General features: G+C 35.2%; 1 protein-coding gene across 2 annotated transcripts in view; it reads left to right on the forward strand.

The window, feature by feature from the left end:
- The window catches only part of CDK13 (cyclin dependent kinase 13), a 110,609-nt gene that overhangs the window by 83,359 nt on the left and 2,517 nt on the right, over positions 1-24,733 (forward strand). For both annotated transcript variants that reach the window (XM_030871177.3, XM_030871178.3), the window contains exons 10-12: positions 14,601-14,717; positions 15,296-15,427; positions 21,287-21,492. In XM_030871177.3, coding sequence (XP_030727037.1) covers positions 14,601-14,717; positions 15,296-15,427; positions 21,287-21,492 — 455 coding nt within the window. The remainder of the gene's footprint in view (positions 1-14,600; positions 14,718-15,295; positions 15,428-21,286; positions 21,493-24,733) is intronic.

The raw sequence follows: 24,733 nt of genomic DNA on the forward strand, positions 1-24,733 counted from the left end.
TGAACCTTCCCTTCAGCAGACTCATTGGACTAATTGTTGCTCTACATTCCATCTGTAAATAATACTAGCTTGATAACATAGCAAGCTGAATATTTGCAGCTAGTAGATTACCACTCTATAGTAAGACTACGTATTTATTCCACCAGTTGAAGAGTATGACGACCAAGAGGTAGTTGTTTCCCATTTTGTATACAAACATTTTATTATTGTACATATGTTGTTTAATTAACTATAGACAGATGCAGTGCTTTGCAAAGACTTAACAGAGTTGGCTAATGTAGAATTCCATTCAGTGAGTCCTCTGATGAAAGAGAAGGCCATGGCCCTATGTCAGAAAGTTGGGAAATAAATGCACATTTATACATTTTTAGTTAAAATAAAATGTTTAAATCATGTATCTGTGTATCTTTCTTTTTCTTTTTTTTTTTTGGTAATGATTTTCTCTAACCCACTTTTTCAGTTAGCCAACTATTGTTCCTAATTGTATTTAATACTAGGGTTTCTATTAATGATGTTAGTATTTATTTAGTTTATACATGATACAAGCATTGTTCTAGGAATTTCACCTGAATTACTTCAGTTAAGTTGTGTGTTGTTTTTATAGTTAAGAAAACTGAACCTTACAGAGGTGAAGAATTTGTTCAGAGTCATACAACTAGCAAGTGGCAAAATTGAGATTTGAATCTAGATAGTTTTACCTTACTATCTAAACTTATAACCAATTCTCTATACTATGTAGTAAATAAAACTTCCTGGAACTTTTAGTTGGTATGACACAAACACCAAGAATTAACAAAGACAGCATGAAAAATTTCTGCAGAATATTAATACAAAATTTCTAAAAGGAGTAATTAGCCAGTAGTATGTAATGTTTTATTAAAAATTAACTTGCAGAGTCAATTAGGGTCATCCTAAGAATACAAGAATGTTTTAGTTTTAGGAATTCCATTATTATAATTCATCATTTTAATAGATGTAAAATAATATGTCTATCTTGATAGTGTTGAATAGGCATTTGCTGAAATTATAAACTGCTAATTAAGTGTAGAGGCATATTTCTTTAACACAATAAAATATGTATCACAAACGGACTAGATATTATTTAGTGGTGAAATACTGGAAGTAAAGGCAAGAATGAGAAAAAATTGACTAGCAGTATCATTATTTTAAGAGTGTTTTAGAAGCACTAACTAGTTAACTAGTAGTGTTAGAAAAGTGAACCCAATAAGAGGTATACTATCATAATTTGTATCTGATAGCATTGCATACATGCAGCGTGCAAGGAAATGACCTGAAATTCCTTGAATAAAAAATTTGGTAAAATGGCAAGTGTTAAGAATCTGTGTGTATATACACACATATGTGTGTGTGTGTGTGAGAGAGAGAGAGTATGTATGTATATACACACAGCATACTAATATATATTATATACTAATACATATATTCTAAAGCAAGAGCTTTTAAAGACTATGTACCAATAATAACCAGTTAGAAACATAGGGAATGGAGAGCATGTTTAACAAAACCACCACCGTATATACTCTAGGAATACTGAAAACTATAATGTTTCACCTAAAATTGTAAAGAAGATTTGAATAAGTGTTGGAGAGGCATATCTTGTTTTTGGCTAGGAAGCCTTTTTTTAAAACATCTTTATTGGAGTATAATTGCTTTACAATTGTGTGTTAGTTTCTGCTTTATAACAAAGTGAATCAGCTGTGCATATACATATATCCCCATATCTCCTCCCTCTTGCGTCTCCCTCCCACCCTCCCTATCCTACCCCTCTAGGTGGTCACAAAGCACCGAGCTGATCTCCCTGTGCTATGCGGCTGCTTCCCACTAGCTATCTATTTTGGTAGTATATATAAGTCCATGCCACTCTCTCACTTCATCCCAGCATACCTTTTCCCCTCCCTGTGCCCTCAAGTCCATTCTCTACATCTGCGTCTTTGTTCCTGTCCTGACCCTTCGTTCTTCATAACTGTTTTTTTCCTGTAGATTCCATATATATGTGTTACCATATGGTATTTGTTTTTCTCTTTCTGACTTATTTCACTCTGTATGACAGACTCTAGGTCCATCCACCTCATTACAAATAGCTCAATTTCGTTTCTTTTTATGGCTGAGTAATATTCCATTGTATATATGTGCCACATCTTCTTTATCCATTCATCTGTCGATGGACACTTAGGTTGCTTCCATGTCCTGGCTATTGTAAATAGAGCTGCAATGAACATTTTGGTACATGACTCTTTTTGAATTATGGTTTTCTCAGGGTATATGCCCAGTAGTGGGATTGCTGGGTCGTATGGTATTTCTCTTTGTAGTTTTTTAAGGAACCTCCATACTGTTCTCCATAGTGGCTGTATCAATTTACATTCCCACCAACAGTGCAAGAGGGTTCCTTTTTCTCCACACCCTCTCCAGCATTCATTGTTTGTAGATTTTTTGATGATGGCCATTCTGACTGTGTGAGGTGATACCTCATTGTAGTTTTGATTTGCATTTCTCTAATGATTAGTGATGTTGAGCATTCTTTCATGTGTTTGTTGGTAGTCTGTATGTCTTCTTTGGAGAAATGTCTGATTAGGTCTTCTGCCCATTTTTGGATTGGGTTGTTTGTTTTTTTATATTGAGCTGCATGAGCTGCTTGTAAATTTTGGAGATTAGTCCTTTGTCAGATGCTTCATTTGCAAGTATTTTCTCCCATTCTGAGGGTTGTCTTTTCATCTTCTTTATGGTTTCCTTTGCTGTGCAAAAGCTTTTTAAGTTTCATTAGGTCCCGTTTGTTTATTTTTGTTTTTATTTCCCTTTCTCTAGGAGGTGGGTCAAAAAGAATCTTGCTGTGATGTATGTCATAGAGTGTTCTGCCTATGTTTTCCTCTAAGAGTTTTATAGTGTCTGGCCTTACATTTAGGTCTTTAATCCACTTAGAGTTTATTTTTGTGTATGGTGTTAGGGAGTGTTCTAATTTCATTCTTTTACATGTAGCTGTCCAGTGTTCCCAGCACCACTTATTGAAGAGACTGTCTTTTCTCCATTGTATATTCTTGCCTCCTTTGTCAAAAATAAGGTGACCTTATGTGTGTGGGTTTATCTCTGGGCTTTCTATCCTGTTCCGTTGATCTATGTTTCTGTTTTTGTGCCAGTACCATACTGTCTTGATTACTGTAGCTTTGTGGTGTAGTATGAAGTTAGGGAGCCCGATTCCTCCAGCTCCGTTTTTTTCTCAAGATTGCTTTGGGTAGTCGGAGTCTTTCGTGTTTCCATACAAATGGTGAAATTTGTTGTTCTAGTTCTGTGAAAAATGCCGTTGGTAGTTTGATAGGGATTGCATTGAATCCGTAGATTGCTTTGGGTAGTATAGTCATTTTCACAATGTTGATTCTTCCAATCCAAGAACACGGTATATCTCTCCATCTGTTTATGTCATCTTTAATTTCTTTCATGAGTGTCTTATAGTTTTCTGCATACCGGTCTTTTGTCTCCTTAGGTCGGTTTATTCCTAGGTATTTTATTCTTTTTGTTGCAGTGGTAAATGAGAGTGTTTCCTTAATTTCTCTTTCAGGTTTTTCATCATCAGTGTATAGGAATGCAAGAGATTTCTGTGCATTAGTTTTGTATCCTGCAACTTTACCAACTTCATTGATTGGCTCTAGTAGTTTTCTGGTAGCATCTTTAGGATTCTCTATGTATAGTATCATGTCATCTGCAAACAGTGACAGTTTTACTTCTTTTCTGATTTGGATACCTTTTATTTCTTTTTCTTCTCTGATTGCTGTGGCTAAAACTTCCAAAACTATGTTGAATAATAGTGGTGAGAGTGGGCAACCTTGTCTTCCTGATCTTAGTGGAAATGGTTTCAGTTTTTCACCATTGAGAACGATGTTGGCTGTGGGTTTGTCATATATGGCCTTTATTATGTTGAGGAAAGTTCCCTCTATGCCTACTTTCTGGAGGGTTTTTATCATAAATGGGTGTTGAATTTTATCGAAAACTTTTACTCCATCTACTGAGATGATCATATGGTTTTTAATCCTTCAATTTGTTAATGCGGTGTATTACACTGATTGATTTGCGTATATTGAAGAATCCTTGCATTCCTGGGATAAACCCCACTTGATCATGGTGTATGATCCTTTTAATGTGCTGTTGGATTCTGCTTGCTAGTATTTTGTTGAGGATTTTTGCATCTATGTTCATCAGTGATATTGGCCTATAGTTTTCTTTCTTTGTGACATCTTTGTCTGGTTGTGGTATCAGGGTGATGGTGGCCTCGTAGAATGAGTTGGGGAGTGTTCCTCCCTCTACTGTATTTTGGAAGCGTTTGAGAAGGATAGGTGTTAGCTCTTCTTTAAATGTTTGATAGAATTCACCTGTGAAGCCATCTGGTCCTGGACTTTTGTTTGTTGGAAGGTTTGAAATCACAGTTTCAATTTCAGTGCTTGTGATTGGTCTGTTCCTATTTTCTATTTCTCCTGGTTCATTTCAAAAGGTTGTGCTTTTCTAAAAATGTATCCATTTCTACCAGGTTGTCCATTTTATTGGCATATAGTTGCTCTTAGTAATCTCTCATGATCCTTTTTATTTCTGCAGTGTCAGTTTTACTTCTCCTTTTTCATTTCTAATTCTATTGATTTGAGGCTTCTCTCTTTTTTTCTTGATGAGTCTGGCTAATGGTTTATCAATTTTGTTTATGTTCTCAAAGAACCAGCTTTTAATTTTATTGACTTTGCTATTGTTTCCTTCATTTCTTTTTCCTCTATTTCTGATCTGATCTTTATGATTTCTTTCCTTCTGCTAACTTTGGGGTTTTTTGTTCTTCTTTCTCTAATTGCTTTAGGTGTAAGGTTAGGTTGTTTATTCGAGATGTTTCTTGTTTCTTGAGGTAGGATTGTATTGCTATAAATTTCCCTCTTAGAACTGCTTTTGCTGAATCCCATAGGTTTTGGGTCATCATGTTTTCATTGTCATTTGTTTCTAGGTATTTTTTGATTTCCTCTTTGATTCCTTCAGTGACCTCTTGGTTATTAAGTAGTGTATTGTTTAGCCTCCATGTGTTTGTATTTTTTACAGATTTTTTTCCTGTAATTGATATCTAGTCTCATAGCATTGTGGTCGGGAAAGATACTTGATACGATTTCAGTTTTCTTAAATTTACCAAGGCTTGCTTTGTGACCCAAGATATGATCTATCCTGGAGAATGTTCCATGAGCACTTGAGAAGAAAGTGTATTCTGTTGTTTTTGGATGGAATGTCCTATAAATATCCATTAAGTCCATCTTGTTTAATGTGTCATTTAAAGCTTGTGTTTCCTTATTTATTTTCATTTCGGATGATCTGTCCATTGGTGAAAGTGGGGTGTTACACTCCCCTACTGTGATTGTGTTACTGTCAATTTCCCCTTTTATGGCTGTTAGCATTTGCCTTATGTATTGAGGTGCTCCTATGTTGGGTGCATAAATATTTACAATTGTTATATCTTCTTCTTGGATTGATCCCTTGATCATTATGTAGTGTTCTTTTTTGTCTCTTGTAATAGTCTTTATTTTAAAGTCTGTTTTGTCTGATATGAGAATTGCTACTCCAGCTTTCTTTTGATTTCCATTTGCATGCAATATCTTTTTCCATCCCCTCACTTTCAGTCTCTTTGTGTCCCTAGGTCTGAAGTGGGTCTCTTGTAGATAGTATATATATATGGGTCTTGTTTTTGCATCCATTCAGCCAGTCTGTGTCTTTTGGTGGGAGCATTTAATCCATTTACATTTAAGGTAATTATCGATATGTATCATCCTGTTACCATTTTTTAAATTGTTTTGGGTTTGTTATTGTAGGTCTTTTCCTTCTCTTGTGTTTCCTCCCTAGAGAAGTTCCTTTAGCATTTGTTGTACAGCTGGTTTGGTGGTGCTGAATTCTCTTAGCTTTTGCTTGTCTGTAAAGGTATTAATTTCTCTGTCGAATCTGAATGAGATCCTTGCTGGGTAGAATAATCTTGGTTGTAGGTTTTTCCCTTCCATTACTTTAAATATGTCCTGCCACTCCCTTGTGGCTTGCAGTTTCTGCCGAAAGATCAGCTGTTAACCTTCTGGGGATTCCCTTGTATGTTATTTGTTGTTTTTCCCATGCTGCTTTTAATATCCTTTCTTTGTATTTAATTATTGACAGTTTGATTAATATGTGTCTTGGTGTGTTTCTCCTTAGATTTATCCTGTATGGGACTCTCTGTGCTTCCTGGGCTTGATTAACTATTTCCTTTCCCATATTAGGGAAGTTTTCAACTATAATCTCTTTAAATATTTTCTCAGTCCCTTTCTTTTTCTCTTCTTCTTCTGGGACCCCTCTAATTTGAATGTTGGTGTATTTAATGTCCCAGAGGTCTCTGAGACTGTCCTCAGTTCTTTTCATTCTTTTTTCTTTATTCTGCTCTGCAGTAGGTATTTCCACTATTTTATCTTCCAGGTCACTTATCCATTCTTCTGCCTCTGTTATTCTGCTATTGATCCCTTCTAGAGAATTTTTAATTTCATTTATTGTGTTGTTCATCTCTGTTTGTTTGCTCTTTAGTTCTTCTAGGTCCTTGTTAAACGTTTCTTGTATTTTCTCCATTCTACTTCCAAGATTTTGGATCATCTTTACTATCATTATTCTGAGTTCTTTTTCAGGTACACTGCCTATTTCCTCTTCATTTGTTAGGTCTGGTGGATTTTTACCTTACTCCTTCATCTGCTGTGTGTTTCTCTGTCCTCTCATTTTGCTTATCTTACTGTGTTTGGGGTCTCCTTTTTGCCGGCTGCACGTTCGCAGTTCCTGTTGTTTCTGGTGTCTGTCCCCAGTGGCTAAGGTTGGTTCAGTGGGTTGTGTAGGCTTCCTGGTGGAGGGGACTAGTATCTCTGTTCTGGTGGATGAGGCTGGATCTTGTCTTTCTCGTGGGCAGGACCACATCCGGTGGTGTGTTTTGGGGTGTCTGTGACCTTATTATGATTTTAGGCAGCCTCTCTGCTAATGGGTGGGGATGTGTTCCTATCCTGCTAGTTGTTTGGCATAGGGTGTCCAGCACCTGTAGCTTGCTGGTTGTTGAGTGGAGCTGGGTCTTAACATTGAGATGGAGATCTCTGGGAGAGCTTTTGCCATTTGATATTACGTGGAGCCAGGAGGTCTCTGGTGGACCAGTGTCCTGAACTCAGCTCTCCCACCTCAGAGGCACAGGCCTGACACCCGGCTGGAGCACCAAGACCCTATCAGCCACACGGCTCTCTCTGGGCTTCTATTTCGGCAGCAGCAATGTGACTCTGGACGGTGTGAGCCACTTTTTTCACCAGTTGGCCAAGGAGAAGTGTGATGGCGCCCAGTGTCTCTTGAAAATGCAAAACCAGTGCTGTGGCCATGCCCTCCTCCAGGATGCGCGGAAGCCTTCTCAAGATGAGTGGGGTAAAATCCAGGACGCTGTGGAAGCCGCCATTCTTAGGGAGAAGAACCTGAACCAGACACTATTGGATCTGCGTGCCCTGGGTTCTGCCTGCGCCCCCTTTTTTTTTAAGATGGCAGTTCATCGTATGTTAGTCATTATAGTCCCTTTGAGAATTTCAAAAGACTTTTTTAAAACAACAGTTGATTTTAATGTTTATCTGGAGGCCTGAACCTGAAAATAGCTAGGAAAATTCTTTAAAAAGAAGGACAATTTGGCATATCATATGTTAAATCAAAATTTTAGTAACTAAAACCATTTTGTACTGGCACAAGATACACAGATGAATTAGCGCAATTATATGGGAAATTCAGAAGTAAAGAAAGTTCGTATGGACCTTAGAATATAATACAGTAGACATTTCAAATTAGGGAGTTAATTGAATATTATTTATTGATTGCTGGTTGTGTACCTGTTACCAGTCCTGAGGATACAGTGGAGGTTGGGAATTGTATCCCCAGTGCCTAGTAACTGGCACACAACTTTTTCTGCTTTCTTGTTGGGGGAAACAGAGAAAACAAACAAATTAATAAAATACATCAGGTGGTGATGAGCACAGGGGATAGAAGATGATAGCAGGAAGCGCTGTGTATGGAGCCAGGGAAAGTCTCTCCCATAGGTACCATCTGAGCAGAGAGCTGAGTGAACAGCAGAGTCATGATCCTGAGGCATGAATGTGTTTGGATTATTTTATGGACATGTTAAGTCAATTAGGGAACCGTATGGGAAACAAAAAGAAAGCTCAAGCCATCCAGTTAGTGGCATACTGTACAGTTACTAAAAAGGAAATGGTAGATCTGGACATGTTGATATGCAAAAGCAACACTGTCACGTGAAAAGAGCAGTTTTACAGAAGGCTGTGTTTGGTTTGATCCCACATGGGTGAGACAAATTAAATATGTCAAAAGAGTCTGGAATTGTTAATCTGAACATGGACTTGTGAGAGGGTTAGGGAAGGGACTGTTTTACTTTCTGCTTTATATGTTTCAAAACGTCTTCGGGTTTTGGTAAGATATCAAATATTTATAATAATACAAAAAAGATGCTTCAATTTTGATTTTATAGCATTAATTATTTTTAAAACATGAAGAAAAAAAGGACGTTTCTGGTAAAAGAGACACGTCTCCTTGGTTTGAAGGAGGTGGCAGAGTATATTGAAAGGGGCAGGCTTTGGGATCTTGCAGGCCTGGGTTCTAATGCCAGCTCAGGTACTTCCTGCTCTTGTGACTTAGGGTAAGTTCCATAATGCTATAAGTTTCCTTCTTCACAAGTAAAACAGGACAAATAATGTGCTTAGGATTGTAAAAATTAATGTGTTTCCTAGTACATATTTACTTCTTCCCCTCATCTTATTTGCAGTAATGCTGGAATGTTTCCCCAGTCTAAAGCCTCAGGAATGATGAGTTCTAGGGTCTACATTGTACAGGTACATATAAATGGATCAAGGATGGTAATCCTAATGAGAATCTGTCTTAAAGAGCTTTACACTACAGTGGTCAAGTTATTTGTACTTTACCTGGTTCCAGAAAATACGTTAGGCAGATTACAAAAATTTTGTGATAAGAAGTAGCATGAATTAAAAGTAATGGCAAAGAGAGAGAAAAACATAGGTGGGTACAAAAAAAGGGATGAATGAGAGCAAAAATGTTTTTATATGAGAGTAACAGTTTTAACTCTTAAGTGTTCTGGCAGCCAGTGAAAGAACCTTTATATCACGCAATGTATATTGCTTATGGAATAAAAAACAATCATGGAAGAAATTAAAAGTAGATTTGGAATGAGAAGAATTCCCTGCACACATACACAAAGCCTCAGGTTACACAGGTAAAATTCTTACAACTTTAAAGGCATAGGCTTTGGTTGTTCCAGAATATAGGAAAAGAAGGAAAGTTCCCATATTTTAATTTATTTATTTATTTATTTTTAATTTTTAAAAATTTATTTATTTTGTTTTGCAATACACGGGCCTCTCACTGTTGTGGCCTCTCCTGTTGCGGAGCACAGGCTCTGAACGCGCAGGCTCAGCGGCCATGGCTCACGGGCCCAGCCGCTCCGCGGCATGTGGGATCTTCCCGGACTGGGGCACGAACCTGGGTCCTCTGCATCGGCAGGCGGACTCTCAACCACTGCACCACCAGGGAAGCCCAGTTCCCATATTTTCAAAAGTGAAGCATGTATACCTTCATAAATCATTAGCATAAAAATTTCTTTAGACTTGTACTTCTTAATCTTTTCAGTCTCTTCTTTATACTCTTAAACATTGTGAAAGATCCCAGGAGCTTGTTTATGTTGATTGTATGTATTGAAATTTAAAACTGAGAAGTAAAAATATTTATTAATTCATTTTAAAACAATATATTAACATAACATTTTAATTGTAAAAAGTTTATATTTCCCAAACTAAAATAAGTGTTGGTGAAATGAATAGCATTGTTTCACATTTTTATAAATCATTTAATGTCTGGCTTAAACATCTGGATAAACATCTGTGATATGCTGTTTTCAATAGTCTTTTCAGATAATTGTGCATATTCTTCCTTGAAACTTCAGTAAGTGGCAGTTCTTTTTACAGGTTAGTTGTAATGTGCAGTCTGTAACCACAGATTTTGTACTCTAATATATTAAAATCCATTGGTTTATCTTACATTCTGAATGGATCTTTTACCTGTGATGATTTTATAACATTATGTATTGGTCATTTGATAATATTGGATCACTGAATTGAGCAAATCTTCTAAAGTGTAGCATTTCATTATATAGTATTTGTTATGACCACTTATCTCATCAGAAAAGCCTTTAGGTATTTATTTTGAAGCTGTCAAGTTCATGGTGTAGATATAAGTCTTCTAGTATTCTGATTTTCTCCTGAAAGCTTGAATTTTATAATTGACAGTAAATGCTGCAGTTGTCTTCCTTGAAGTAATAAGCTGACTTTGTTCCTGGTTAAGAAAATGCCTGGCAAATACCCAAGTATGAATGACCATAGTTTTTTAGTTGTTTTTGCAGGTAAAAATGGTGGTTCATGAAAAAAGCACCTACTTCAGCTTGCAACTCAAATAATTGCACGAGTGCTTCTCAAGATAACTATCACTTTGTTGTGCAACTGAAGTGCTTTATGAGTATTTTCTATTTCATTACTAAGAATATTGAAAAGATATGTACTCAAGTATAAGGGTTTAATAATAATAATTTTTACTGCTTCAACAAGTGCCTTCTTAAGTGAAACTCTCCCCCTCTCTCCCCACCAAGGTTATGTGGTAGTGAAGAGTATTTACTGCTAATAGTCTGGTGCCACTGCCTCAAGTCATGCTAAGGTGCCAGTAGTTTTACCCACTACTGGCTTAATAACATCAGTGCAAAGTCAACACATTGAAAAGTATAAATAATGTCTTAATAATACCTTTGACCTTCCAGACCCCTGAAGGGTCTAGGGGACACCGAGTGGTCTTTGGACCCCATTTTTGCAAACTGCTGATGTATACCAACTAAAAAGTAGAATACAGCATTACACTAAAATAACAGTACTTTGATTAGGCTCAAGTGGTATTCCTCTTTTGAACGTATGGATGACTAAATATTCTAAAATCTCTTAATTCGAAAATCTCTTACTAACGTCATAAATATAATTCATGACATTAGTAACTCAGGGAAGAAAATGCAGGTGATGATTGTAATAGAGTTTCTAAAAATCAAACTGATAGAACTAAAGAAGTATCCTTTTAAAATTTAAAAGCCACAAAAATAAAACCCATAGTCAAAAGGAATAAATCAATGCTTTCTAAGCAGGAGGTATATGTGAATTTGTATGTGTCTGTGAATATCTTTACTATGTGTTGTGTTTCTCAAGCTAAAAGTTATCATCTTTCCCAGTGGTAAACAATGAAAGTACTCCCATTAAAATCAGAAACCAAACAAAATTACCTAATATTGTGTGGCATGATTAGCATTTTAACGTTGTTTGGAAATTGCCACATAATGTAGCATACCATAATGATAAAAAGGAATACATGTTTGAAAAAATATAGATGAATTGTGATTATAAGTGATGATAATAAACCTGGAAAGCCTCAAAGAAACAACTGTTAAAAGAAAACTATGTTAGGAACCATAGGCTCTCAGATGGCGATCTAAATTTTTTATGTCAAATTTCAACCATTTCCTATAACAAAACTCTTCTAGTTATTGCTTAGGAAATATAATAGGGATAGGAACACATTCAAAAAGCAAAAACTAAAACCCATAAAAGGAAATATACAAGATCTAATTGAAGAAATTTATAAGTATACCTTGGAAATATTGCAGGTTTTGTTGTAGACTACCACAATAAAGCAAATATCAAAATAAAGTGAGTGACACACATTTTTTGGTTTCCCAGTGCATATAAAGTTATGTTTACACTATACTGTAGTCTGTTAGGTGTGCAGTAGCATTATGTGTGTATACCCTAATTTTAAAATACTGTATTGCTAAAAATACTAACCATCATTTGAGTCTTTGGCAAGTTGTAGTCTTGCCAAAGGGTTTGAAATACTGTGAGAATTACCAGAAAGTGACACAGAGACACAAAGTGAGTAAATGCTGTTGGCAGAATGGCGCCAATAGACTTTCTGACACACGGTTACCACAAACCTGAAGTTTGAAAAAAAAAAAAAAATCTACAAAGCACAATAAAATGAGGTATGCCTGTATAAAACCAAAGGAAGTATAAAAATGGAAATATTAAGCTTTGTAAAGATAGCAATCCGTTCTAAATTGATAAATTCAGAGCAGCAGTGGAATCCCAACAGGATTCTCTTACTTTTGGAGTGTGACAGTATTGATTCTACAATTCAGCTGTAAGGAAATACTGAAAAGAATAATTAGAGTAATGAGTAGATAGAGGGGTTTGTCCTGTAAGTCTTATGAAAAATGTAAAGGTATCATATGATATTGACACCAGAGTAGATAAATCAGTAAGTCAAAATAGATTCTCAAAACAGACCTCAGATATTTAGGGATTTAGCATATGATGCATTTCAAAATGTCTTCAGTAAATGATTTGGGGATAGCTAATTGACCATCAGGCACTGATTTTGCCAATATGCAGTTATCAACTGCTGTCATGTCTGCTTTCCTAATTTCTAAAACTTTTCCCTGTCTTAGAATGTCTATTTCGTCCTGTATGCTGCTACCAGTTAGATAACTTTCCCACTCAACTATCTTCCCAGAACACATAAAATAATTAAAACTGTTTAGCTAAGAGGTAATGAAACTGATTTTTATTATAAGGCTATTAATGAGCCAGGTGCTAGCTCATTTAATTTCACAGGTCCAAAGTAAAATTAATCCCCATTTTACAAAAGAGCAACAGATTCTAAGCAATGCAATTTCACCAATATCACAGACAGGATTCAGTTCTAAAGTTCGTTTTCAAACTCTGTCTTCATTATAGTTAGGCAGACTGCCTCTTGAAACTGTATTGTATGGCCCCTGTCTAATGCTTCCAACTAAACCTCCCTTAGCACTAAATTCCACCTATACTGATTTCCTTAGTCTTCCTCCCACAAATGTTTAGACTTTGCTACTTCCATGACTTTGCCTATGCACTAATCTTTGCCAGTAACATAGTTCTCTTATTCCCTTTCCCACCTGTCTATTGTTTACTTATCCTTTGAGTTGTAGGCAAAATTCTGCACCTCTTCTCTAACTTGAGTACGTTTTCTTGTATTTCTGTAGTTGAAAGTATCCTTCATTTTCTTTATTCCATTATATTTTATACTTCTGTCATGGTGCACATAAATCTGCCAGGGATTGATTATATTCATCTAGTTACTTGGGTATATTATGTAGTATACAAAAGTGAGAGAGTGGTTTTGACATAGTTTTCTTAAGCTCTGCTAAAGGATGTCTGGCAACTTTAGTTGTCACTTGCTTATGTACATTGGTGCATGTATTTATATTTATGTATATATGGAATATTTTTACTTTTAGTCAGTGATACATGGACATTTTCTTTTCCTATATGAAGACTAGCTGATAATTTTATATAAAATGGGGCTTCCCTGGTGGCGCAGTGGTTGAGAATCTGCCTGCCAATGCAGGGGAGACACGGGTTTGAGCCCCGGTCTGGGAGGATCCCACATGCCACGGAGCAACTAGGCCCGTGAGCCACAACTACTGAGCCTGCGCGTCTGGAGCCTGTGCTCTGCAACAAGAGAGGCCGCGATAGTGAGAGGCCCGCACACCGCAATGAAGAGTGGCTCCTGCTTGCCACAACTAGAGAAAGCCCTCGCACAGAAACGAAAACCCAACATAGCAAAAATAAATAAATTAATTAATAAACTCCTACCCCCAACATCTTCTTAAAAAAAAATGTACATTTATTCTTGAGATTCAGTATACTCAAGCATATTTAACCAATTTTTCATCTACATATTATCAAAACATTAGTTTTAAATGTTTACCAGCTAGAGCTATTTGTTATAGCATTTCTTCAGTTTACCATAACAAAGACTTACTAATCAATATAAAAATAATGAGGGATTTCAAGATATAGATACAGAATAAAGCAGTTAAAATTTCTAAATACCTTGAAATCAGAGGCACTACTGAAATTGAAGAACTTCTATGTTTCAGGAATGTGACTTTTAGGGTCCTCCTGTTGATGAATTCAGCAGCAGTCTATAGTTCAGTTAGCTTCTTCAGTGTAGGAAATCTTTTCTGCTATTATTGCAAACTTCATTATATACATAAGAGGTGATGATTAGGTACCTATAAAACCAGAGAAAGACATATACTAAACTCTAGTTCCTCAGTTTATTAGCATAAAAATTTTAAATTTTGGTTCAAAATATGCTCAACATATTTTGAATGTTGCCTGTGTTTTTAAGATTTGATTTTGCAGATATGAAGGTTTTCTTTCTAGGAGTTGGAATGTTTGGAGTGTTAGAAGCATTCACTGAAAATAAATTGAATTCTTAAAACAAGTAATTGATTTGGGATGACTAAAATATTTAATGAAACTAGTATACATTGTATCACGACTTCAACATTTGTATATTTAAAAATGAGTTGATGTTTTGTATAGCAGTTGTATGTATGATTTTTTTCTGTGTAGTTTATATTGATGTACTTCTTTTTGTGTGTTGTTCAGCCGTATATGTGGAAGTCCATGTCCTGCAGTGTGGCCTGATGTAATCAAACTACCATATTTCAACACCATGAAACCAAAGAAGCAATACCGTCGAAAGTTAAGAGAAGAATTTGTTTTGTAAGAAGGGGATGCTTAAACATCCATATTGCGTTGATTTTTTTTTTAAGTTATTTCTTGAGAATTCTAAATGTCACTGTAGCCTCTGTTGACCTAAGGTCGACCTATCACAATTCTTCTATGTCATTTAATTTTGAGTTCCCTTTGCTACATGCAAATTACCATTTTACCATCATTATGAAATCAGTGCTTTGGAGTTATGTGTTTGATTTAGTCTTTACCTGAAAGAAGTTTAATAATACCATTTAAAATTTTAAAGAAACCGCTTACAAGATACTTGAACTGAGTTTTTTACTTTGTTGTAGGAAACTATTCTGTTAAGTTTTTAATTTATGTTAAAACAGCAAATTGCCCATAGAGCAGTAAAATATACTATTGTTTGCCAAATTTCAAATTATTTAGAATAATAATTATAAAATTATGTAAAAATAAATATTTCTTTAAAGGAATATTTGGAACTTACTGGAATAAAGTATCACAAACATGTTATAAAATGCTAATATTTAAAATAAGCTCCTAAAGCAACATTAAGCTTGAGTCTAAGAACATGCATGACTTTTATAATCCTCTCATGCCAGTATTCCTGCAGCTGCACTAGACTTATTTGATTACATGCTCGCCTTGGATCCTAGTAAGCGCTGCACTGCAGAGCAGGCTCTTCAGTGTGAGTTCCTACGGGATGTGGAACCCTCAAAAATGCCTCCACCAGAGTAAGTGACTTTTTACTATATGCAGAATCTGGACAATATTAATAACATCATTATGTAGCTATCAAAAGCTATTCCATGATTAGTTAAGTCAAAAGAAAGAATAAATCAAAAGGAATAGAATAGCAATAGTGTACATAATTTGCACATCTAGAATGCAGAGCCTTGCTTTATGGTCAGCTAACCATAGGACTAGCAGAAGCAGCCTTCCTCTAGTTAATTTTATTAATATATTTCTACCCTAAAAAAAAATGTTTATTGCTGCTGCTATTGTAGTACTGTTTCTGCCAGCACTAGTTGCTTAGCTAAAATTTTGAGTGCTATGCTAAGCATTTCTCATGTATTACATTAATCTTTATAATCTTAACAGGTGAGTATTATTATCACCATTTTACAGAGAAGGAAGCAGGCTCAGAGAGGTTAAGAAACTTGCCCAAGAATACAAATCTAGTAAAGGGTGAAGCCAGCTCTGAAATTCAAGTTAGTTCTATAACAAAAAGAGGTTCTGAAATATTCCTCAGCAGACTCTACAGTAGAAAATTCTTATCATTGAATAAAAATATTAGTGTCAAAAGCCTGTATGGAATGCGTCTCGTGTCTGATGGTGGGAGGTGGGTGTCGGGAGGCAGGGAATGCACAGAGTCTGGGCGTCAGAATGGCTGGGTTCTTGAACCTTCACTCCCTTGTGGCTCCTGTAATTTCTCTAGGATTGATTTCGGGAAGGGACAGAGCAGTCCATTTGGTTCTCCTTGATAGAATCTAGAAAGTTTGTAGAGATTTACTTAGTAATTTTAAAAATGATGATGAGTGTCACAAAAACAAACCTGTCCCTATAACAATAAAATGTGTCCATGTAATAACAATTAGCATATTGTGAAGGAACAGACATGGGATTTGGAGTTCAAATCCTGGCTCTTCCACTTAATTAATTAGATTGGTCTTATTATAGTTCTGTGAGACCATCATATTTGGCTTTAGTTTTTACTGAATTGTATGTGAATAGCCTTTGTGGGATGATATGGAAGGCAGAAAGGATCTATCATCTGACACATTGAGGGACCTGAATCATTCACTGTTGAATTGTTTCATGGATTTTTTTGCTTATCAGTATATATCAGCAGTCTTGAAACTTTGGCTTTAGTACCTCTTTAAAGAATTTTTTTAAACTTTCGGTTTGGAAAAATTTCAACTCTATACAGAAAAATAGGAAGAATATTACAATGAACAGTCATATGCTCTTCATCTAGGTTCAAACACTTAACTAAAATTTGGACACATTTGATTTATCACTCCATATCTTTTTTTCCTGAACTATTTGCATATTATATTGTGGGAATGACATTTCACTTATAAATAATTCACCATGTTCTCTATAAGAACTGGGACTTTATTCTGTATAACTACAATATCATTATAAAGCATAAGAAATTTAACATTGTATTAGCTAATAGTTTATATTCAGATTTCTCTAGTTGGCACAATAGTTTCCTTTGTAGTCTGTTTTTCTGTTTGTTTTGGTTTTGGTTTTTTTGGATAAAGAATTTATTCCAAGCTCACACATTTCATTTAGTTGTTATGTCTCTTCAGTCTCTGAGGAAGACTTCTTACAACATTGACATTTTTGAAGAGCTAGCTGTTTTGTAAAGCATTCTACAGTCTGACTTTAACTACTACCTCATGATTAGTAATTAGGGTTTCTTTTTTTTTTTTTGGCAAGAATGCTACCTAGGGTAGTGATAGGTGCTTCCTGTTGTATCACATCAAGAGGAATATAATGTCATTTTTCTCCCATTATTGGTAGTACTAAATTGATATCTTGGTTTAAGTGGTCCACATGAAAGAATTCTGGTAAAACTGTATTGAACACATTTTAAATAGACATCTAAATTTTTAAAATCAAGAGTTCAAATAGTTGCAAAAGGTATAATTTTCAGTGTCTAAGTGTAGACACTTTAAAATAGAGCAGTTACATCATCTTGTAAATGTATTTAGTGGAATCAAAATACCTTAGCATTTGATATTCATCAACATTCACTCAGAAAATGTATGAACAAACTCTTCATCAATTGGACACTGTTGGGTGTGTGTGTGTGTGTGTGAGTGAACTTACATTGCTTCTGCACGTTTTTAATGTAGCATATATTTATGCTTGAAAGTATTTTATTGATTACCCTATAGTACTTCTTTAAAACAAATATATGTGTAAAAATGGAAATTTAATTTAAAAATTTCCTCTGACTACGAAGCTCTTTTTTTCTTGATTAAATTATTGCATGTATTAGTAGTACATATTTCAGTTTAAAAAAAAAGAAAAAAATTAGTAAATTTTGTTGGAGATGCAACCTTAATGAAATAGTGCTGAGATTTTTTCCCCAAGCAATTTGCGTATCCATTAATTAATATTACATATTCTAGAGTGAGGATATAGTTCCACATTAATTGTGATTTAAAACTTTTTGTAAGTACTCTTTTAAATAAGCATTTGAGACTGGATGGAGTTTTGTCATAGTTAAATCACTGAGTTCTTTGAACTTCTTCCACATTATGTCCCCAAAATCACAGTGCTCTGTCATCAAAAATTATTTCAATGACCTTTCAGATGTCAACTTAAGATTCTTTCTCTAATTTTCATGACAGTAAAGAATTGGAAACCACATGACTTGCCAAAGATTTCTTATCCAGTCATTAATCATTTTTTTTCAAATTTTAAGAAAATAAACCAAAGAAGCTTTACCAATATTTATTACATGACTTCTTCTTATACTTGTTGCTTTTCCTTGTATTCGCACTTTCTTAATCCAGTATACTTAGAAAAGGTTAGGAAGTCAACATGTAATTTCAGTACTACTTAACCAATCCATTTGCTAAATTGTGTTTCTTATTACATTTTTAAAATATATGCTTTTGTCGAAATCTTGGAACTGTATCCCATTCAATTTGTGGAAAATGTTTGCCACATAATAGGAAATTCTGTTCATATTGTCAAGCACATCACCTAAATTCACTTAACTTTTATGAGAACACACCCGACTGCACTTTTGCATTAAAAATAAATATGTTAGTACACATTTTGGTAAACATTCTGTAAACCAGCAATAAATTATGCTACATCTTTGTTAAGTACATCACTAAAGCAATCAGGTTGAAATTATAGTGATATTGATGTGATATTTAAATAAAAAATTATATAAACAATATAACATCTAGTTACTTTGTCATATGTAATGGGTAGTTAAAATTATAAAATTTAACTAAGGACTCTGAAGAAAGGCATTGGAATTCCTTTGGGAAATAGCCATGTGTATTAAATTTATCAGTTTTTTTAGGAATAAGCAAATGAGTGGGGTAATAAAAAAAAAAACTCCATTAATTTTATTAGATGTCCTGTCACACTTTTTTAATGTACTTAATGAAAAGAGTATGTATTGCTAAGAAGTGAATTAGGCCAGCAGCTTGTCTATAATTTTATTTTTTCTTAAAAGCATTAAACAATTCATAAGATAAATACGATCAACTATAATTGGAATAAATATTTCATGATATGATATGATAAAAAAATACTTTTAAATTACCTTGCTGAATGACGAAGCATGAATATAATTCTTACTATGTGAGAGGCACTGTCCAAGCGCTTACATATGTTAACATATATTACCTGAACTCCACAAGGTAGATTGTCTTGTTAACCCCATTTTTAAAGATAAGCAAACTGAGGCACCGAGGTCAAGTTACTTGCCTATGAGACACAATAAGTAAGTGGCTGAGCCGGTATTTGAACCTTTAGAAAAGCACACATTAAAAATTTGGTTGTCCTGGAAACATTCCTGGTACATCTAATAGTCAGCATCACTAACCTCTCTATCCTGTTTAGCTATTTGTTGGGTAATGTTTATTTTTCCTACTGTTGAGATCATCCATAAAGAATCTCTTAACGTTTTAATTGTGGGAGGGAACAGAAGCCCTTTTTAGTGGATTTCTTTGCTTTATTCTCATGGGACTCTCCAACAAGAGCAATGCATTCCTTGAACATCAAGATGGGAAAAAAATGAAATCACTTCAGTCCCCCCACTCTGCAGTACTGCAGTATGTCTGAATTCAGAATAACCCCAACAGAGGCTAAGGTTACACATCTTGTAATACACACACACACACACACACACACACACACACACACACACACACACACACACACACACACACACACACACACACACACACACACACGAAAGTCTTTGGCAGGTTTTTGATGCCTTAAAGCTTCCCAATATCAATATTTCAAATTGTCCCTTTGTTTGTTACTCCAGGAGGTTTTTACACGCTGAGGCAATGCACCATAGTAAGATGGCTGAGAGGTATGCCTTTGTTTTGTTTTTGGACCTCAGGTGCATAGACTTGGTTTAATCATAATCCTTGTGTCACTCATCATTAGTCCATGCATGGCTCCCTTTTTTTCTTTTAGTTACTTAATTTAATTAGTTATTTTAAATGATGTTAATAAGCAGCCATGAACTTACCAAATAAAAGCTAGAATCTTGACAATAACCTACTTTACTCATATCATACCCTCTCCGCCCACAACCTGTCCCCCTTGCCTTCCTCCACCTGAGGTAACCATCATCCCTGTTTTCTTTTGTATATACTTCTTGTTGCCATCTATATGTACTCATAAAAAGTTATATTTTACAATTTTAGTTGCTTTTAATTTTATGAAAGAGTGTCATGCTGTTTGTAATCTGTTGGGAATGACTTTTTTTTTCACTTAATATTATATTATATTGCTAAGATTTGACCATATTGTTGCATATGCCTTTATTTTATAACATGAGGTAAAACTAATTGTGAAAGAAGACGTGTGAAAGAACTTTCTGAACATGCAGGCCCTTCTCAAATATCAATTTTAGGAAAGAGGACATATGGATATGGAATTTCTTTTAGAATAATTCCAGGTATACTCCCTCAGAAAGTTTTCATGTATCCCTAGAGGTAAACATATCCAGGTTGAAGACCAGGTTGGGGCTGCTTAAGGGAATTTATAGATATTCTGGGCAAGTTTATTAACCTTTCCAAGCTTCAATTTTCTTATCTTTAAAATAGATATCATAGTAACTTCCCACTGGATTTTTTTATTAGGGTAAGAAGAAAATATTTATAAATCAAATATTTGTCTTTCTTTAAACAAAAGTTATTCTGCAGTGTTTCAATTTTGTGAAATTATACGAGGTAGAATTGTTTCAGAATTATGGATAACTTTGATAGTTGCTAGTTATTCAGAACTCTCAATGATGATTGATGAACCTGGATTACAATCTATTTTTGAAACTCCTCTGTAGCAATCAGTTTAATTCTAGAGCATTTGACTATAGAAGCAAATAAGAGGGTCTCAAAAAGTAAAAAGCTTGTACTAGAAGGTTTTTCGCAAATTTATGTCCTAGCCTTTGCTACTTTTTAATTCCGTGTCTAGTTTATGCAAGTGGCATATTTTTCACTTTTTTTTCCATGTCCTATTCAATGTATGTTGTACTATGATAAAAATTGGCTTTAAAAGATTGCACCAAGGCTAATAGTAACCTATTTTTGTGAACATATGTTCTTCATTCATAGTTTTAATAAGTTATTATTCATTGATTATCCAGAAGCCACAGAAAAATAGTTTGTCTGTATAGGTGAAGCCCTGAAGGAGGGGGGCATTAAGGGTGACTTGTGTTGGAGGAGTTTACAAAGCCTGTGTGTGAAATCTTCAAGAATAACTTGTGGGGGAGCGGGGGTGGCAGCTTTGGGGCTATGTAGTAAATATATTATCATTTTGTTGTTGTTGTTGTTAAGAAATGCCATGAACAAACAGTTTAATACTTTTTTTTCCAGCCTTCCTTTATGGCAAGATTGTCATGAGTTATGGAGTAAAAAGCGAAGAAGACAGAAGCAGATGGGCATGACTGATGATGTTTCCACAATTAAAGCCCCCAGAAAGGACTTGTCTCTGGGCATGGATGACAGCAGAACTAACACGCCTCAGGGTGTGCTGCCGTCTTCACAACTGAAATCTCAGGGCAACTCGAATGTAGCACCTGGTCAGTAATGCTTCCATGGGTTGATCTTCTTCACATTGTTTTGTGGCTGGCGTTAATTATATTGCTGTAGTGTTAAAGCACTTGTGGCTAAAAGTTGAACACTGAATTCAACATTTCCTTGTTATTCGATTGTGCCAGTACAGATGTTTCACTGCTACCAGCACCACAATATTAAGCAATCTCAAGGTGAGATTAATTTATAAAGAAGGCATCAAATTACATATGATTAGTGATGGGTCAGCTTTCTCTGCCTTCTTTTTTCCCCTAGTGCAAGAGTCAGTAGGTCTTTTACTGACACTATTCTGTGAGGCACAGCATTCAATGTCTGTGGATGCTTTTCAGGAGTAAGAAGAAAGATAAAGGAAAACAGCCCGGAATCAGAGTAGAAGCTCTTTCATACTGTTTGTAATGTTCTCAGGTTACTTTTAATATATTTCCCAATATATTATAGAATCTCAGACTGGAATCTGATATTGTGCCAGAAGTGACTTGAAGTATGATAAAGAAGGGTATTTTGGGGAAAGTTAAATGTCTTCGTCTGACTCAATCTGTTGTAAGAGTAAGCTTCTTCACGAGGAACCAACCTCTTCAATGTTGTCAGAAGTACAGTTAAATTCATTCTCTCATTTAGTTAACGACTTTAAAAAAAATGGAATCCACTCCTTCATTTTGCCTCATGAATCCAGAAAGCATTCAGCTTTAATGTTTTTATGAAGACAGAGATGTTAAGAAATAAATACATGTATGTGTGGAGGTGGTGTTTTATTAAACATGAAAAATAGCCCAGCACTTATTAAGAGATGAGTAAGTATTGTCTGCTCAGTTAGTTGGTTAAAACAGATCTGTGGATCAGATTGAACTTTTGGTGGTTAAATATAAATATAGAGTAGATTAGCTGAGAAAGCTTGAGAAAGATTACCTTAATGCTTTCCCATGTAGTCTACAAGCTTAGAGTTGACCTTGGTCAGACTACATTAAAGTGCTAATACATGTTACTTTAAAAACCAAAATTAATTGTTATTTGTTGTTCAAAAGTATTCTTCAGAGTTTCTTGAAATAGTGAATTCCCCTTGTATATGAAAATATTTGATGTATATGTAGCTTAGGAGAAAAAATGTTTATTTGTTGTACAAAGTGAGGGCTGTCTATATCAAGTTCAGTATTATTTCTCTTCATGGTAAAACTATGTAAAATTTGGAGAAAGAAGCAACAAGAAGTTTTCTTGGTTTGTGTTTATGTCACCTCTTTTATATACCATCCACTACTGAAAAAGGATTTGAGATGGTTGTTAACAGGAAATTTGGATGGTGGTCACTTGTCCCAGGCAACAGTTGTCATATTCCTTAATAAGACTACCAGGTGTTTATTTCTGCTTCTCTTCACGGAACTGATGTCCTTATTCCACTAGGAAGCCTAGTGGAATAGAGGGTAGTTATTTCACTCTATTTTAGCTGATAAAAAAATTCTGGGCTCATTTTGTTATTGTTTCTTAGCTTTGCATATTTACAACTCAGTTAATTTTAGAATTTCATTTTATCCCTCCCTCCCTCCTTCCCTTCTCTTTTCAAACTGTCAATATTAAGAAGTGAGGCTTCTAGTTTTTTGAAATAGGAATGAATCCTCTTTGCTCCATTTTCTACATCAATAAGTGCCATGAAATAAAAATGCCCCTTCTGTGTAGATGAGACACCACAGTTAAAGTGTACTTCTCTGAGCTCACATGGAGACTACCTCTGTTAATAGAGACATGAAAGGGAAAGTGAGGAAAACTGGCACTTGGGGTGTAGCAAACAAGCATGGTTCCTTATTAATACCTGCGGATCACAAGGAGAACTTGCAAGAGTTTGTTTTGAATTATTCTAAAAATACTAAGAAGTAATAAAAAGTATATCAAAATATATAAAGAGAATATATTTAAAAAAGCATTAATCATCACTTTTTCATCTTGGAGTACTATTAGGCTGTCATCTGTGGTTATGGAAATTGCTTATCAGTATCTGTATTATCACTTAGCATATATAGTATTATGTACATTTGAGCCTTGTTGTTACGTATGACTCAGATAAACTTGCACAAGAACCTACGTAAACCATCACAAGTCTAAACTGAAAATTAGAAAAAGAAAAACAACTGTTTTCGTGGTCATGAATTAATGCCACCTTATATGTACATGATAAGCATGCTTCTGTAGGAGTTCCTAATTTACCAAGAGTGCTTAACTTTAAAAAAAAGAAGTTTGAATAAAAGACATTATATCAGACAGTCTACAAAATCCCAGTTTGAATTTACTGCAAAGATAAGGTTAGGTTTTTAGAAAATACGTGTTATTTTATATAAGCAGTACAGGGTGTGGTTAAGAGTTCAGACTCTGGGGACTTCCCTGGTGGCGCATTGGTTAAGAATCCGCCTGCCAATGCAGGGGACACGGGTTCGAGCCCTGGTCCGGGAAGATCCCGCGTGCCACAGAGCAACTAAGCCCGTGTGCCACAACTACTGAGCCTGCGCTCTAGAGCCCGCAAGCCACAGCTACTGTAGTCTGCGCACCTAGAGCCCGTGCTCCACAACAGGAGAAGCCACCGCAATGAGAAGCCCGCGCACCGCAACTAGAGAAAGCCCACACGCAGCAGTGAAGACCCCAAACAGCCAAAAATAAATAAATAAAATAAATAAATTTATTTTAAAAAAAAAAGAGTTCAGACTCTGGAATCAGAATACCTGGGTTCAAATCTCAACTCTGCCACTTACAGAGTTTGTGACCTTGAGCAAGTTATTTAGTCACTCTGGATGTCAGTTTCTTCTTCAGTAAAAAAAAAAAAAATGGGGCCAATAATAAAGCATGCCTTATAAGGTTGTTGTGAGGAATAAAGGATATAAAATGCTCAGAAAGGAACCTAAAATTATAGTCGTCATCATCATCATGATCATCATCCAGTGCCCATTCTCAGGTGCTATTTCCTGGTCATGTCTATAGTATGGGGTTCTAATGGTGGTCTTGGTTTTCCTTTAGAAGTATTTACCCTTAAAGATAATTTATTCAAAAGGGACTGCAGTTCTTTTTCTTTTTTGTTTTATGTGCCGTTACATCTTAAATGTACATGAAATTGAACTAGAAAGAGATTTCCTTTTCACAGTATTTCTCAAACACTGTCCCACGAATGTACATTTTAATAGGGTAATACAGAGCCATTCTGTGGGGTGGGGAGAGCTGTGAATCATGTCAATTCTAATTAATACACGTTTT

This window comes from Globicephala melas, chromosome 9 (genome assembly GCF_963455315.2).
Source record: "Globicephala melas chromosome 9, mGloMel1.2, whole genome shotgun sequence".
NCBI classification, from domain to species: Eukaryota; Metazoa; Chordata; class Mammalia; order Artiodactyla; family Delphinidae; genus Globicephala; species Globicephala melas.